The 17686-nt window shown below is 31.9% G+C and overlaps 3 protein-coding genes across 3 annotated transcripts; all 3 read left to right on the top strand.

Moving 5' to 3' along the window:
- The first annotated feature begins 4662 nt into the window (after window positions 1-4662).
- LOC123905554 (quinone oxidoreductase PIG3-like) lies at window positions 4663-7917 on the top strand. Its single transcript, XM_045955206.1, has 6 exons — window positions 4663-5100; window positions 5527-5706; window positions 5893-5974; window positions 6160-6267; window positions 6406-6564; window positions 7604-7917. The coding sequence occupies exons 1-6, from the start codon at window positions 4849-4851 to the stop codon at window positions 7798-7800; spliced, it is 978 nt and encodes a 325-aa protein (XP_045811162.1). The 5' UTR covers window positions 4663-4848; the 3' UTR covers window positions 7801-7917.
- A 142-nt stretch (window positions 7918-8059) lies between these two features.
- Window positions 8060-11031, top strand: LOC123905555 (quinone oxidoreductase PIG3-like). Its single transcript, XM_045955207.1, has 6 exons — window positions 8060-9209; window positions 9656-9835; window positions 9948-10029; window positions 10180-10287; window positions 10429-10587; window positions 10743-11031. Exons 1-6 carry the CDS (start codon window positions 8958-8960, stop codon window positions 10937-10939), a joined length of 978 nt encoding a protein of 325 aa, XP_045811163.1. The 5' UTR covers window positions 8060-8957; the 3' UTR covers window positions 10940-11031.
- A 2889-nt stretch (window positions 11032-13920) lies between these two features.
- On the top strand, window positions 13921-17097 carry LOC123905556 (transmembrane protein 184A). The gene is made up of 4 exons (XM_045955208.1): window positions 13921-14031; window positions 14204-14619; window positions 15497-15787; window positions 16712-17097. Exons 2-4 carry the CDS (start codon window positions 14233-14235, stop codon window positions 16919-16921), a joined length of 888 nt encoding a protein of 295 aa, XP_045811164.1. The 5' UTR covers window positions 13921-14031; window positions 14204-14232; the 3' UTR covers window positions 16922-17097.
- The last annotated feature ends 589 nt before the right edge of the window (window positions 17098-17686 follow it).

The raw sequence follows: 17686 nt of genomic DNA, 5'->3' as shown, positions 1-17686 counted from the left end.
CCTAATAGTGTATGATACTTTCCTTCAATAAAAGAAATTATAGCTTAATTTTTTATCAAAAATAAAGAATATTTAACAATCCAATATTCTCAAATATATAAGTTAAACTAAAGAGCTTCTGGATTCAACATAACATAAGGAAACTTACGTTAATAAATTTTGGTGTGGACTTTTCATAATACCAACAATATCCTTGATTTTTTTTAGCAACAAAAATTTTTTATTAACAAATTCACCATAACATAAGGCATGTCCTAAAATTATAGTCAGTGAAACTCTCTTTGATAATCTTATTGGTTGTTGTGTAAATGTCCTAAAATTATTGATCCTCTTATTGGTTGTTGTGTAAATGTCCTAACATAAGGCTTCATTGATGCGGTTCAGCCGGTAATGTTTCATTCACGATTAGTATCTCATAATCCTTCATCTTATATTGACAATTCATGTGAGGTGATTCTATGGTCCACTATTCATACAATTTCACGCGGTAATCATTTGGCCCGTTGATTTGAGATTGAACGGTCTAAATTACTTACACGGAATTATCTCAATGGTCTTTTTAAGTGTCTTTTTTATTGTATCCAATGTTTAAGCATTCATTAATTGCTTGACTAATTGCTATCACCTCCATAACCCTATTTCCAAATCACTTCACTAATAAAACGCAAAGCAGCATGCATGTATGCATTTGTAATTGGCACACATGATGATCTTTGTTGCAGCCATTCCGAGGATCAGATTAATTGCTATCAAAGAATCAGACTCTTACATTGAATACTAAGTTTATGCATGAAACTGATCCCATTTTAGCAGAGAAAGCAGCAAGGAAACCACCATGACACAGTTCTGTAACACTCCTGTCCTCCGCAGCCAGTTACACCTGTCTACTCAACAATGATTTCTCATGCATGTATAGACTCACATAACAATCATCTGCACATGGTTCATGCAAATTCAAATAACTGTCATTTTCATTATTCAATCAAAATTAAAACAATTCTCATTCATCTGCATTTTGTTCCTCAAATTATTAACAAAAGGTTATTCGAAGAAGGAAAGAAATATTATTTTCTTGTAAGAAAGTGATATAGCAAACGCTCTATTTAACACCATTTTTCGTCCATGTATGCATTGTTTTTATTGGTTAGGGACCAAATTATATACTTCTTAAGCATAATGGACCAAAAGGTTATCATATTTTTGTAACATAGCAATCTAACTTGAATTAGATGTTGAATTCACAAAAGAGTGTAATTGGCTTGTTCAACTTTTCTTCTTGAATAATAAAAAATTTATCTGGACAATATATATGATAAAATAATCATTATTTTTCTTAAAATTAAATAATTACCCTTAAATTCATCATAAAACCTTATTATTTTATACTCTAGTAGCTTAGTTTATTAATTTTTGAATGTTACACACCCAATTCATACCTAATTTTTTATTTTTTTAATGACAAATATATTATACAATATTATATATAAATATAAAAACAAAAGGAAAAAAAAGTAAAGACAAAATTCAGTAAAAGAAAGACAAATATATTACATTATTTAACTGAATTAATATACGAGCCCTTGGATTGATCTGAAGGCTTCATTGATGCGGTTCAACTATTGTGATGTTTTATTCACCATTAGTATCTCATAACCATTCATCTTATATTGGCAACACATGTGATGTGACTCTACATTCCCCTATTCATGCGGTTTCACGCCGTAATAATTTGGGTTGTTGATATGAGATCGGACTGTCTAAATCACTTACATAGAATTATCTGAATGGTCTATTTAGATCGGACGGTTAAGAACCGTAACTGTGTAATACAGTTACATTAGAAAACCCAATTCCGACTATATGTTTAGGTTCACATTCATAATTCAAAATTGTTTTAAAACAGAGGGATGTATTGGATTGAGATTTCAAAGAATTTTACAAAACTTTTTTATGATAAAATAATCTTGTGATATTCAATTAAGACAAATATGATTTTTTTAATGGCAACAAAATTCGGTGGTATTCAATTAAGATTTCTTATGACTTATAAAATATCTCTTGGTATTAAAAAGTCTATGGATTTGAATGGATTCTTTCAAAGAGTTGATTTTGAAAGACTTTATAGTTAAAAATACACATACTGCACTCATCTAACAATTATAAGATACCACTCAATGATAGTCTAAATGAAAGACTCATGCAACTGCTATACGTAATTAAATTCACTTTGCAATGTGAAAATTTTCGGACCAATAGTCCATACATCTGAAGATGTAAAACTGTTGAGATACGAATCAGTTTTTGATGCGAATAGAAAATAATGAAATACAAATATTATAATTAGTTTGACATGTTATTCAAGAATATCGATAAAATTGTATGTCATTGATTATGAAGAAAAAAATATTAACATGAAGTGAAATCAAAGTTTGGCAGCAAGGTAAGTAAAACCTGACAAAAAATTATTTCCACTAAATATTGAACTTGAGTTCTTCTAAAACAATTATTCGTTATAGGAGGAGCAAATTAGTCACATGAACTCAAATGTCTTAGTTAAACTACATTATTTAGTTCAAACGTTTTGCTCAATGTGTTTAGTTGAAAAATTAAGGTGTAGCGGTGTCCATAATTACTATTTGTGTAGGAATCGATGTTCTAAGAGAAGGACATATCCATAAAATGTAATGTCATCTTATAAATTAAATGTGTAGGAATCGATGTTCTAAAAGAAGGGACATATCCATAAAAGGTAATGTCATCATATAAATGTGTAGCAATCGATGTTCTAAGAGAAGGACATATACATGAAAGGTAATGTCATCATATAAATGTTGATGTTGCTTATATAGTTAGTTGGTACATATTTTTCATTCAAAAAAAAAAATGAAAAATGGTTGAAAAAATACAATGGTAAAATTGAAAATTTCATATATAAGATATAGGAGTTTTTTTTTTTTTACAATATTGTCAATGAAGATCGAACCTAAAATCTCATGCATACTATTCAATTTTTTCACCGCTAAATCAAATATAGGAGTTGGGAATTTGGTACGAGATATACAAAAATATATATATATATATATATATAAAGCCCTATGAATTTTTAAAAGCTTACCAAAAGATTAAAAATAAAAGATTACTAAAGAAAGTGGGCTTATAGAAACGATGTAATCTTTTATAATAGATATTTTCTATCGATTAATTATATGATGGATAGGGTGAAACTTACATCTTAGAAATGGTTTATTCATAAAAATTCTGGCACCCCCCATTACTTCTATGAGTGGGGGTTATTGGATTGAGATTTTAAATTATTTTAAGAGACTTTTATGATAAAATAATTTTGTAGCATTCAATCAAGAATTTTATAAAGTTTAAATAAATCTTGTAGTATTCAATTAAGACAATTTTGAACGGCAAATTTTATTATTAATAAAAATCTAATTTCTCCACAAGATGAACATAGAACGATTAAAGAGGGGCTACAAAAAAAAAGATGTTGTATATAAACGGAACACCAATGAAAATACCAAAACAGACACCACCTAAAAAATGTCGACTTCTAATCACATTATTAAAAAGACACTCCTCAGCTTCAAGATCACCGAAGAATACATCAACCCAACTCATACAGACGCCACTAGACACTAATTCCCGATGTCGAATTAAAAGTGATCCGCCCATCAGAGTCCGAAAAGTAACTCTGTGACGCAAAAGTTGATGAAATGAAAGAAACATTAATTCTTGAAATAAAGTGATATGGCAAAGGCTCTATTTAACACCATATTTGGTCCATGCATGTTTTGTTCCTATCGGTTAGGTAAAATCATTATCATAATATCATATTTTTATAACATAGCAATCTTACTTGAATTAGATGTTCGACTCGCAATAGAGTGTAATTGGCTTGTTCAACTTTTATTCTTCTTGAATAATAAAAAATTTATCCGCACAATATATGATAAAATAATTATTATTTTTCTTAACTTTAAATAATTACCCTTATTTTCATCATTAGACCTTATTATTCAATACTAGTAGCTTAGTTTAGTAATTTGAGAATGTTAAACACCTAATTTATAGTCAGTTTGTGTGATCACTTTTACAATATTCTCATTGATTTTTTGGATATTATTAAAAGAATGTTGTTGTGTGTGTACCTGTGTACTATCCATTATCCTACTAGTTCATGGGACTATATCTGAGAAAATTTGTAATCGCAATGAGAAATTCCATCCCCTTTTATCAAACCAGCAATCACAATTTTATAGTTAAACAAACACACTTCAAGTACCAATTTGAAGTAGCTAATTTTGACTTAAACCATTTCATTGTTGTATTCCATCTTATATGAGTTCTTGAGTTAAATTATTTGACGTTTATGGTTACTAATTTGTTACACTAAAATTAAACACAATAAATCAATGCTTATATATATAAAAAAGACTTAATAAGTTATTGACTCAAATTATTAACGAGCTTAATCAAAAGACAATCCGACGGATTGTTCGAGAGTATTTGTGTTCAATTTTTGGGTAAAACAAGTCTATTTTAAGATGAAATGAAATGAGTCTCTTCTTGTTTAACTAAAGTCTTAGTTGGATTTTGACTTTTGCACTCGCGTAGAGAGAATTTAACGTCATTTAAGTTTCATAAAGTATTAGATGGATTTGTATATGTGGTTGCTATCTTATTTATGGAAGAAAAAAAAATAAAGAAAATTGGTCAAGAAAATACGCATGTAACTATTAAGAGGTGATTGTTGTTTTGTTGAGCGAGCAAGTTCGAAAGAGAATAACAGAGAAGAGAAGGAAAGTGATTTTGATTTTTGAACAAACAAAACAAGCAATGAAGGCTATTGTAATAACAACACCAGGTGGACCTGAAGTTCTACAACTCCAAGAGGTTGATGACCCTCAATTTAAAGACGATGAAGTTCTCATCCGAGTTCATGCTACTGCCCTTAACAGAGCTGATACCCTTCAGAGGAAAGGTGCTTACCCTCCCCCTCAAGGTGCTAGCCCTTATCCAGGTCTTGAATGTTCTGGAATCATTGAATCTGTTGGCAAAAACGTTTCTAAGTGGAAAATTGGTGATCAGGTATATAGCTATTCCATAATTTAAGTCAAAATCATTATTTTTCCAAGTGGGTTTTTCTTTATATTGAAAGTTGAATTGTGGGTCTATGAAAAGTTTTAATCTTGATTATTAATATTTAGGAAAGTTACAATCTTTATCATGAGAATTTATAAGTCATGTTTGGATAAGTAAATTAAGCACTTATAGGATAAACTCCCCCTTATAGGCTATTTTTGGATTGCTTATGAAAATAAGCTAAAAACAATTTATAAAATGTCATAAAGCTTGTAGATATATCATAAGTTGTATGTATGAACTCTTCTGAACAGTCTCACAAGTGGTTATGTTAGTAGATAAACTAAAATAAGTCAATCCAAACAACTTTGTGTGAGTGTGTTGTACTTGTTTTGTGATTATGAATGGATATTATGTGGTGTGGCTTTATAGGTATGTGCTCTTCTAGCTGGAGGTGGATATGCTGAGAAAGTGGCTGTTCCGGAGGGACAGGTTCTTCCAGTTCCACCCAGGATTTCTTTAAAGGATGCAACTAGTTTTCCTGAGGTTGCAAGTACTGTCTGGTCAACTATTTTTATGATGAGCCGGCTATCTAAGGGGGAAATCTTGTTGGTAAGTCACTAATTGTAATCTACTCATAACTTTGTTCTTTCCAAGTATGGTTATTCGGTATTTTGCCACTGATTCTTGTCTTTCTTTTGATCTTACTGTATAATTATCTTCTGGGATATTTTTTATTTGGTATTAAATATAGCCTAATAGTTGATGTGTTAACTACTTAACTTTATAAATTCTCAGATTCACGGAGGTTCAAGTGGAATCGGTACATTTGCAATTCAAATAGCTAAGTACATAGGAGCAAAAGTATTTGTTACCGCAGGTTCAGTACTTCTTTTCATGTTATTGAACTTTTTGTCAGTTTCCGTATGTTTAGACGTTGACATTTGCTATCTACCTCATTGTCCAATGAAACTGGCACTATCTCAAGTAATTTTCGATTTTCACCCATTGAAATTACAAGCAATGTTTGCAGAAATTTTATTCTAGAATGATTTTGCTTAGCAGGTAGTGAGGAGAAGCTAACTTTTTGCAAGAGTCTTGGAGCCGATGTTGGTATCAATTACAAAACTGAGGACTTTGTTGAAAGGGTAAAGGAAGAAACCGGTGGTCAAGGTATTATCTCTAGGAAGCATGATGAAAATTCCAAGCATTCCTCAACATTATGTGATTTATACTGTTCCACCCGATGTCTTTGTTTTTTAACTCGTTGCTTATATATAAGTTGTAATATTATCATTGATGCGGTGGCAGGTGTCGATGTTATTCTTGATTGTATGGGAGCATCCTACTACAAAAGAAATCTTGATAGCTTAAATTTTGATGGAAGGCTTTTTATTATTGGCTTTCAAGGTGGTGTTTCTACAGAGGTAGATCTACGTCCCTTCCTTGCCAAGCGCCTCACTGTACAAGGTATTACAAATTCTATGTTATACCCTTTTCTCATGGGCACTCCTCTTCAAGTTTGGTTTTCTGCATGTAATGTTTTCCTGTACAAGTAAAAACACGGTTTGACATCTTATATGTTAGAAGATGAAGAAAAAAAAAAGTAAATAAATAGCTAGTCACTTGCATTAGTAACTTAAACAATACGACATAATTTATGAAATTTCACTTAAGTTTGTGAGGGGTAAATAATGAAACAATTTAAAATAGTCCACGACCATACAAATTTTGTTTTGCATATTCATGATTGTATATTGTTGAAAGTACTCTATATTTAATCACTATTAGCCTCGGTATTTGATTTTATGTTTGTTGTGTTTTATTTTAATTCTTTCAATCACTCCATTTTTGCATTGGAGCTTCTTCTGGTGCTTTATATTCATTTTTATATCACCGATAGCTCCATGATAAAATTCCCATATCATTATGAATCGTGCAATGTATTGATGATGACTATATAGGGCAGCTTGAGTACCCATTTTTGTCCATCCCAGCAGACATTTCGCAACTTGCCTGTCATGCATAGAAACATAATTCTTATGGCAGGCCCTGCTCTGATACTGGAGCGTGATATCATACGAAAGCATATACTATCCACCGAGTAAAGTGGGTCACTCATAATCCAATTCTTAGGAATTCTATTGTAAAAGTATACATATTTTTGCTTTATACTACCTGTCAAAGAATAGACACGTCCGACAAATATTAGTAATCAATTGTTACTTGTTACTTGTTAGTAATTAGTAATGTTAGTGGGGTGACTTGAACCCACATCACTTTATCTCTGCAACTTCTGTGTTCATCTTCATCCTCAAACCACCAAATCATCATATCTCTTCTGTAGACACATCATTTTTAGGCATCTACTTTTGAGTTCAATCTTGAAAATAAGTTTTATAAGAGGATACATTAGAGAACTGGCTTTTCCACTGTTGAAATGGATTTTTTTAAGTGGTTATGGTATATACATATCATTTTTTAATATTCTATGGTGGATTATGTTTAGGGGCTGGCTTGCGTAGTAGAAGTCCTGAAAATAAAGCATTGATCATTAGTGAAGTGGAGAAGAATGTTTGGCCTGCAATTGCAGAAGGGAAGGTTAAGCCTGTGGTCTACAAATCTTTCCCTCTTGCTGAAGCTGCAGAGGCTCACCGGCTTATGGAGAGCAGTCAGCATATTGGAAAGATATTGCTTGTGCCATGAAAGTTGTGGTAAATATTCGATCGATGTACGCGACACAACAAACTTTTGGATAATTTGAGTTTGTACCTTTGTGTGTTCTTACCTCAGTCTTAAATAAAGTTGTGGTTTACAATACAATTTAGATCATGTTTTTACTTCTTTCTTCTATTTTGGTTTTTCTCAAGAGTTTTATCGATCTTTCACCACTTAAACTTGAATATGCCATGGTAGCAAATTGAGTAGGAGGCAAAAATGTCATTTTCGTAGTTGTTTTGGAACAATTGAAAAAATAAAGGAACACAAAAAACCAAAATGATTATGACAGTTGCTTCTACATGAACCAAATTGCAACAAAATCTATGCATCAAATGTGTAGCATGTTTGGATTTGTGGTGACTTGAGAATGCATGTGTGTTGGTTCAAACTCTAAGAAGCAGCTTTTGGCTAGCTTTGTAGCTAATGCATGATTATACAACAAAAGGAAAACACAGTGACAAATAACACTAAAAAGGAAGTTAATTAATTACGGTCATCCTCATCAGTTGCTCGAAATGAGATTTGTGGTCGTTGCGAACCAAAAATCGCACAAGTCAATTTCCATTTAAGCTTGGAGAGAAAAGATGAAGTCGTGGAAGAGGTACTGGAAGACAACAGTAGATGTATAACTTTGCGAGGAAAGTGGAAATGAGCACAAAGCTATCTCAAATGTGGCTTCAAAAGGGATGAAATCTAAGACAACAGTAGTGTAGCCATGCTATAAACTAGTATTTAACACCCCTGCAAAGAAGGAGGAAACTATATCTCTGTCAACAAAATTGTTTATTAATTTTATTTTTGCAAAAAATGTATTGAAGAACTTGTAGACAAAATTATTTTTGAAGAACTGAATGGAATATGCATTCACAAATTCCATTTGCAGTTTTTTATTATAATGTTTTTTTGTAAAGCATGCAGTTTTTTTATTATTAAATCCGTCAACAACTAATATTTTATTCCATTAACTGAGGCGGCTACATGCATCAAATTATAATATTTTATTAAATAACATATTCTAGTAACTTGCACTATTTAACAAAGCCATTAGAAGATGACTGTTGTTTTATTGAGAGTCATCATCAGTGGTTGACAAAAGCAACACTGCCACAGTCCAAATTTCATAGTCAAAGAACAAAAATAGTATGAAAGCCATTGTAATAACCAAACCAGGTGGACCTGAAGTTCTACAGCTCCAAGAGGTTGATGATCCTCAACTCAAAGACGATGAAGTCCTTATCCATGTCCATGCTACTGCCCTTAACAGAGCTGATACTGTTCAGAGGGAAGGCTCCTACCCTGTTCCTAAAGGTGCTAGTCCTTATCCAGGTCTTGAATGTTCTGGAACTATTGAATCAGTTGGCAAAAATGTTTCCAAATGGAAAATTGGTGATCAGGTATATAGCTATTCCATAATTTTAAGTAAAAATCTATTATTTTTCCAAGTGGGTTTTTTTTATATTGAAAATTGAATTGTGGGTCTATGAAAAGTTTTAATCTTGATTATTAATAATTAGGAAAATTACAATCTTTATTATGAGAATAAGACTTGTTTGGATAAAAAAATTAATTAAACACTTACAGTATAAGTGCTTACGTATAAGCTGTTTTTATATTTTAAAAAAAGTCAAACCATTTTCATAGAAGTTATAAATTGTTTTCATAAGCTATCTTGAAGAGTTAATTGAAATAAGCTAAAAATAGCATATAGACATGTCATAACCTCTTCTAAAGAGTCTCACAAGTGCTTATGTATAAGCTCAAATAAATCAATCCAAATAGGCTCTATTTGAGTGTGTTGTTGTGTGATTATGAATGGATATTATGAGGTGTGACTTCATAGGTATGTGCTCTTCTAGCTGGAGGTGGATATGCTGAGAAAGTAGCTGTTCCTGAGGGACAAGTTCTTCCGGTTCCAACCGGGGTTTCTCTATCGGATGCAGCTAGTTTTCCTGAGGTTGCATGTACTGTGTGGTCAACTATTTTTATGACGAGCCGGCTATCCAAGGGGGAAACCTTGTTGGTAAGTCGTATGATTGTAATCAACCCATTAAGCTCATAAGTTATTCTGGTATTTTGTCATTGATTATTGCCATGCTTTAAATCTCACTGTTAATTATTATATTAATTCTCAGATTCACGGAGGTTCAAGTGGAATCGGTACATTTGCAATTCAGATAGCCAAGTACATAGGAGCAAGAGTATTTGTTACAGCAGGTTCAGTATTGCTTTCATGTTATTGAACTTTTAGGTCAATTTCTGTATATTTAGCCATAAAACTGGTTATATACTTATATTTCAAGTTTCTTGTATATTGAAATTCTAAGCGATGTTTGCAGAAATTTTATTCTAGATATTGCTTTGCAGGTAGCGAGGAGAAACTAGATTTTTGCAAGGAAATTGGAGCTGATGTTGGCATAAATTACAAAACAGAAGACTTTGTTGCAAGGGTAAAGGAAGAAACCGGTGGACAAGGTATTACCTCTAGAAAGGACGATGCACATTCCTAGCAATCCTCGACATTATATGATCTATGTAGTACCATATGATATCTTTGTTTTTTAATTTGTTTTCTTAGACATGTATTAGGTAATATTATCTTTGATGCGGTGGCAGGTGTTGATGTTATTCTTGATTGTATGGGAGCATCCTACTATCAAAGAAATCTTGATAGCTTAAATTTTGATGGAAGGCTTTTCATCATCGGCTTTCAAGGGGGCCTTTCTACAGAGGCAGATCTACGTCCTTTAGTTGGCAAGCGTCTCACTGTACAAAGTATTACAATTTATACCCTTTTCTAATTGATAATCCTCTTCAAGTATCGTTTTCTGCATGTAAATGTTTGCCTGTACAAGTAAAAACATGGTTTGACGACTTATATGTTAGACGATGAAGAAATAAAAATAAATCATATGGTGGATTATGTGCAGGTGCTAGCTTGCGCATGAGAAGTCCTGAAAATAAAGCTGCGATCGTTGCTGCAGTGGAGAAGAATATTTGGCCTGCGATTGCAGAAGGAAAGATTAAGCCCTTGATTTACAGATCTTTCCCTCTTTCTGAAGCTGGAGAGGCTCACCGGCTTATTGAAAGCGGTCAGCATATTGGAAAGATATTGCTTGTGCCATGAAAACCGTGGTAAATACTCGATGGACATGACGCAAAATACTCTTGAATAATTTGTGTTTTGATTTTTGTGTGTTCTGTCTGACCTCACTGTTATGGTCCATTCTTAACGGACCCTACAGCTAAATGTGTTATTGTGTACTAAGGATCATATTTTAACTTCTTTCTTCTGTTTATGTTTCTCTTTAGCTGTTTATCTATCTTTCACTACTTACTTGTAACTAGAATGATTTGGGGAGTAGAGTTTCACATATTGTTTAGATATATGGTTAAATTGGGAAGAATTTAAATTTCAAGTTTATAGTTGTTTGGGAAAGATTGAAAAAAGCAAGGATCGTAAAAAACCAAAATGACCACAGATAGTTCTATACGAACCAAATTGCAACAAAATCTATGCTACAAATGTTTAGCATGCTTATGCATGGTTTATAGAACATAAGGAAAACCAAAAAATAGTGACAGATAAAGCTAAAAAGGAAGCTATTTACAATCATCATCAGCACTTCCTAGTTACTCTTACTCCTAATGAGATTTTTAGTCAAATTTCAATTTAAGCTTTTTGAGAGATAAGCTGAAGTCATTGAAGGATAAACTCAAAGACAACTTTAGAGAACTTTGTTGTGCATGTTTGAAATCAAATCGTGTTGTGATTTATTTTATTTTTTCTGAAGTTAAAACACTTTTCATTAAAGAGCTGGAACACAACTATTGAAATTACCTACATCGGCACACACCCACAATCTTAGCCAAAGAGGCCAAATTCTAATTCTGTGTTCTACTAACAAACATTACACAAGCCTAAAATCCCTTCTAGCAACATTAGTCTCTCTCACTCTCTCAAACCCTTCCCTCCGATCGTCTCTGTCATTAAATCGAAGAATCACTCCTTCTCCTTCTCTTGAAATATTACCATTGGGGTTATTTGTTGTTGTTATTTCTATTATTTATTATTATTTGTGATATCTGTTTATGGTCAATATTACATTGCGACTTTGATGATGGGATTTTGAAAGTATTAGCACTTCTCACCGACACATGATTACATTGAATTATGTCATTTTCTCAAATTATTATCGATGTCGGCGTGTCAATGTCCGTTTCGTATCCGGTGTTTGTGTCTGTGGTTCGTGCTTAATAGGTCATAAAGTCGTCGAATTTTTTATTTCTTCAGTTTGTTGCATTCATTGTTCTCTGTTGTTTGTGTTTGACCCATTTACTCAATGGCTATCTATACCTTACTATGGCCTCATTCATTTCACTTGTTTTTATCTCTCACTGTTTCTGAATTCTTCACCTCCCTTGTTTCATGTGCCACTGCAATTACTTTTCCCACCTTGATTACTCTTCTTTCGGATTATACAACAATATAGGACAAAATACTAGTAATCACTACAGATTCTATTTTGCTGCATTGTATGTGCCTAAAAAATACTCTCCTTCTACCTAACACAAACGCAATATGTGCCTAAAAAATGAATTACAACAGAATATTACAAGCAGCATACTATGTCTGCACTTATAATATCATAACAGAAAATTGAATTATCAAATTTCAATGTAATACTCCATTCTGATTTAATACTCTCTTTTTAGAAACTTGATAGTTTGAATTTTTGGATGATGCGTTTAATTGCTAAGTGCATATGAATTTTTGGTCTTTATAGTTGTTTACTTTCTTTTTGTTGAACAATTGTTTAGTATGCTGAATTGCTGATGCATGGTTTATACATCATAAGGAAAACCAATACATAGCGACAGATAAAACTAAAAATGAAGCTAATTACATTACCATCATCCTCAGCACTTACAAGTTGCTCTTACTCTTAATGAGATTTTTAGTTGCTTAGAAATCACGTAAATCAAATTTCAATTTAAGCTTTGAGAGATAAGCTGAAGTCAATGAAGGAGAAACTCAAAGACAATAGTATAACTTTTTGAGGAAAGTGGAAATGACCACCAAGCTAAATTCAATTTGAGATAAATTTTTAAATACATTTTGGAGAGAACTTTGTTGTGCATGTTTGAAATCACACTCTTGTGTTTTTGTGATAACTCTAAAGTGTAACTTTTGTAAAGTTACAATACTTTACTGCAATTTTGTGAAATCTATGTAAATTCAAACATACACTTAAAGATAAAATGATCATATAGAAGTGGAGAGTTTCGGAAGGAGGGTCAATGATTCATTAATTGAAATTGAAAAAACTTATTTTAAACAACTATGAATATTTTTTTCTTCTTAATTTACTTTACACTTTCGAAACTTTTTTTGTTTAAAGAAATTTTGAGATTATTCTTTTTCGGTCCTAAAATTTTTTCTACCTTGAATTGAAGCATTAACCCCTCACAATAAGTTTTTGCATAAAACAAAGTTTTTTTTGGGACTTAGCTCCTTTCATTCACAAAATAAACACAATTTTTTCTCCAATTTTATCATTTTAATTTTTTGGGAACTAAGTTATATACGTTAACTCCACTAGGTAAGTAATTAGACTCGAGCGATTAGTAAGCTTCATAAAGAACAAAATATTCGGAAGAATCCAAATTCAATTTTTTAGCGGAATAATTTTTTACTAAACATTATCTATATCCCGAAATTATCAAATCCTCTTCCTTTAAAAATAATTTAGTAGTTAAAATTCAACTTTTTTTTTACTATAAGATAAAATTCAACTTTTAATAATATGAATAAATGAATTGTCCAAAAAATTTCAAAAAAAAAATGGAGTATCCGAAGTTGAAACTTATTATTTTAAATAATTATTTTAAAATTTTTATAATAATACATAAAAACTTATTTATTTAAATAAAATATTTTGTGTCTTAATTACTCCCTCCGTTTTTCAGGCTCAATTGGACTGGATTGTTTCCCGGTTCACGGTCCGACCGGCCGGTCCGGTTTTGACAGCTTGATCATGAGAAAACAACAAAAACCGATCGACATGGTAAGATCTGATTGGTACAACACACGTGACATTGAAACTTAGTACATGTATTATTAAAGCTATATACTCGATTGCAACACCACTCAAACAAACGAGTTAAACCATCTTTCTTTGCTTCACCTCACCTCACCTCACCGGCGATTACATTAAGGTTTGTTAGTTTCAATCATCAATTTTTCCGAACTCTAACAATCCTTATTTCTCACAAACTACTATGTTCTTGTCTTTTTTTATGAAACAATCATGTTTTTATTATCAGTAACAAAATTAGAGTGACCCAATAAGCTCAAACGAATTAATCATCATTGAACTTTCTCTTTCAGGTTCAAAGATTCAATCTTGAGTTGTTGTGATGGATCTATCAAAACTCAGTCCTGCACAGATTACTGTGTATGGATCTGCATTTTGTGTAATGCTTTCTATGCATTTCACTTTGCAATTACTTTCTCAGCATCTTTTCTATTGGAAGAATCCAAAAGAACAAAGAGCTATTATCATTATAATTCTCATGGCTCCTATTTATGCTATTGTTTCATTTGTTGGTCTTTTGGATATTAGAGGAAGTAAAGAGTTTTTCACTCTTTTGGAATCTGTTAAAGAATGTTATGAAGCTGTTGTTATTGCTAAGTTTTTGGCTTTGATGTATAGTTATTTGAATATATCTATTAGTAAAAATATTGTCCCTGATGAAATTAAAGGAAGGGAAATTCATCACTCTTTTCCAATGACACTTTTTCAGGTATGTGCTGATTTTTTGTACTCTTGATTTTGGGGGTGAATTAATCTTCGTTCGATTTTTCGTGTGATGGATGTGTTATTTTGTTCTACTTAAATTTATTTTTGATGTTCAAGTAGTTTAGTGAATCAACAATTTTGGTTGTGTTTGGATAAACGACTTAATGAAGTGCTAATAGCATAAACACTTATCATATATGTGCTTATGTATTTGCTGTTTCTATAACAAAAGATATAAAGTTAAGTCAAACTATTTTGATATTTAACTATGAGTTGTTTTCATAAGCTATTATAAAGAGTTTATAGAAGCTGAAAACAGGTTATGGACATGTCATAAGCTCTACCAAATAGTTTCACAAGTGTTTATGCTAGTAGATAAACTCAAATGAATCAATCCAAATAGGCCCCAAGTTCTTAAAATTATAGGTGTCACAGTTTGGTCTCTATAGTGATTATCAGAATCTCAAAATAATCGTTGAAACTGAATCATCAAATTTGTCCTTTTGGGGATGAACTGAACCATTATGGATCATTGTTGAAACTGAGCCATTAAATTGACTTGGAAGAACTAATGTTAACAAGGATTTTCAATGGCGTGCATGCCTGTAGTTTTATTTCCTTTTTTGTATTGCTTGCTTCTTTCCCTCCTTGGTATTGCTTATACCTTGGTGTGTGGATTCAATACAATTTGAAGTTTATAAAAAAAAACAAGGATTTTCAATTTTATGGATCATGTTGGAATTTGGTTGATTTTAGGGATCAAATAGTGTGACACTTCTAATTTCAAGGACTAAAGTGATTATTTACTTGTTATAGTTGTTAATATATAAATGTTATTGAGTTTATGGTATATTCACACTGGTATTAATTGACTTTTGCAGCCTCATTCTGTTCGGCTGAACCACCATACTTTGAAGCTTTTAAAATATTGGACATGGCAGTTTGTTTTCACCCGCCCAGTGTGTTCATTTTTGATTATTACATTACAGCTACTTGGAATCTTTCCAAATTGGTTGAGCTGGATTTTCACCATCATTCTCAATATTTCCGTGTCATTGGCCTTGTATTCTCTGGTGATCTTTTACCATGTGTTTGCTAAAGAACTGGCGCCACACAAACCTCTAGCGAAATTTCTGTGCATCAAAGGAATTGTTTTCTTCTGCTTTTGGCAGGTAAACTTATTATCGCTTATATGGTTGTAGGACAAGTTGAATACAGTGACTACATAGAGAAAAGTTAGAGCAAGAAATCACAGACTACTTTCTGTTACAAGATAGGAACTAAAATTTAAACAACCAAACTTGCTGAGTTGAATTTTCGGTCACTGTGGAGTTTCTTTACATGCTTAACGAAACTGATACGAGATCGAATTTGAGAGAAGTAATAGGTTTTGAATGGATCTGCAAATGTGTAAAATGTTTTTCTGATTGTCTCAGTTTGAAAACTCAGGTTTATAGAGTACAGAAAGTTGGTTGGATAGCCTAACTAACTCGCAACTGCACTGCTAACAGATTCGGCAGCTAAGTAGTACTAAGTTACTAATAACTATAGATTTTACGTGCACAGACAGTAAAACAAAACATGATTAATACAAATACATAAATTACTAATATATATTATACTCTAACACATAGAATTGATCCAACTTATTAGACGGTCATGCGATTCTCAACTTCGTTTTGTTTCTTTAACTTGTGTTAAAATACTCAATCGGATTAAAGTTTATGATTCTGGCTCAAAATCTGCATGGCATAAGATTTTTTTTCCTCTTTCTAGATTAATGTTGATACATAATCTTGAGAGTGCTGAGGTTGTTTGCTAGTTATGTCAAGCCAAAACTGTAACTGTTTTGAGTTTTATTTGTGATTTTCTTAGAAATGAAGTGTCGTATGTAACAAATGTTAAACCCTAGATTCTGGCATCACACATAACTTACATTCTATTAGGATTTTTCCTGATATGGCAGGGTCTTCAGTCTTCACATTTCCAGATATGGCAATTAGTTGTTCCTAATTGGTTCAGAACGTTGTGCTTCAAATTGCTTGATTCATTCATTTGTGTCTTATTGATAATGAACTTTGTTTGGCCCTATACAGGGATTGGTGCTAGACGGTTTAGTAGCAGTTGGCGTGATTCAATCGCGTCATTTGAAGTTAGATGTGGAGCACATTGAGGAAGCAATGCAGAACATTTTGGTTTGTATAGAGATGGTGGTATTTTCTGTTCTTCAACAGTATGCTTATCATGCTTCACCATATAGTGGAGAAGTTGAAAAAATGCTTAAACAAAATAAGAAAACTGAATGATATGGTCAAAGATAAATACTCTAGCTATAGAGATGTATTTAAGAGTTATTTACATTGGCATTAGAAACTTGAAAACATTTGATGCTATGTGGATTGTTCTTTTTGTGATAAAGAATATTATTTGTATAATTGTATTGTAGTATGCTGTCATAATAAACTCATCTTCTTCTTGGTGACTGTAGTTTTGCAGCTCTACTAAATAAAATTGGCTTTTATTTAATCACTTGATGTATATATTTACTCCCTCTGGTCTCATATATAAGCAAATATTCCTGTTTTAAGTTCATTGAATAACTGATGTATCTTACCTATAACACGAAACATATACATCAGTTATTCAGTGAACCTGAAAAATGAATCTTTGCTTATATATGAGATCGGAGGAAGTAATGGCAATTTCTTAGGATGATAGTTGTTTCTGATTGTGTTTATGGTTTGAATCAATGCCTTTTACTTGCATAAATCAATCATGTAATTCTGGCAAATGCTTTGAACTTGCACCAATATACCAGCCAACTCTTCATCTTTAAAAAGCTAACTTGATTAATATAGTATATGATATATGAGTGTTTATAGTTTTATTTAAATTAAGTTGATATTAAAGTTACTACCATAGCATTACTAGTAAAATATGCATTTGTAATATGATCTTATTTATGATATATAATGTTATCAATTTTGACACGCACATACTTGTTGAGTTGTTGAATAGATGGACGGATCTTCTGAAAATCAAAGCGTAATAATTTGCTTTCTACGTCTCAT

This window comes from Trifolium pratense, linkage group LG2, assembly GCF_020283565.1.
Source record: "Trifolium pratense cultivar HEN17-A07 linkage group LG2, ARS_RC_1.1, whole genome shotgun sequence".
Taxonomy (NCBI): Eukaryota; Viridiplantae; Streptophyta; class Magnoliopsida; order Fabales; family Fabaceae; genus Trifolium; species Trifolium pratense.
Note: the sequence above shows the minus strand (reverse complement) of the source record. Positions and strands in the feature narration are given on the sequence as shown.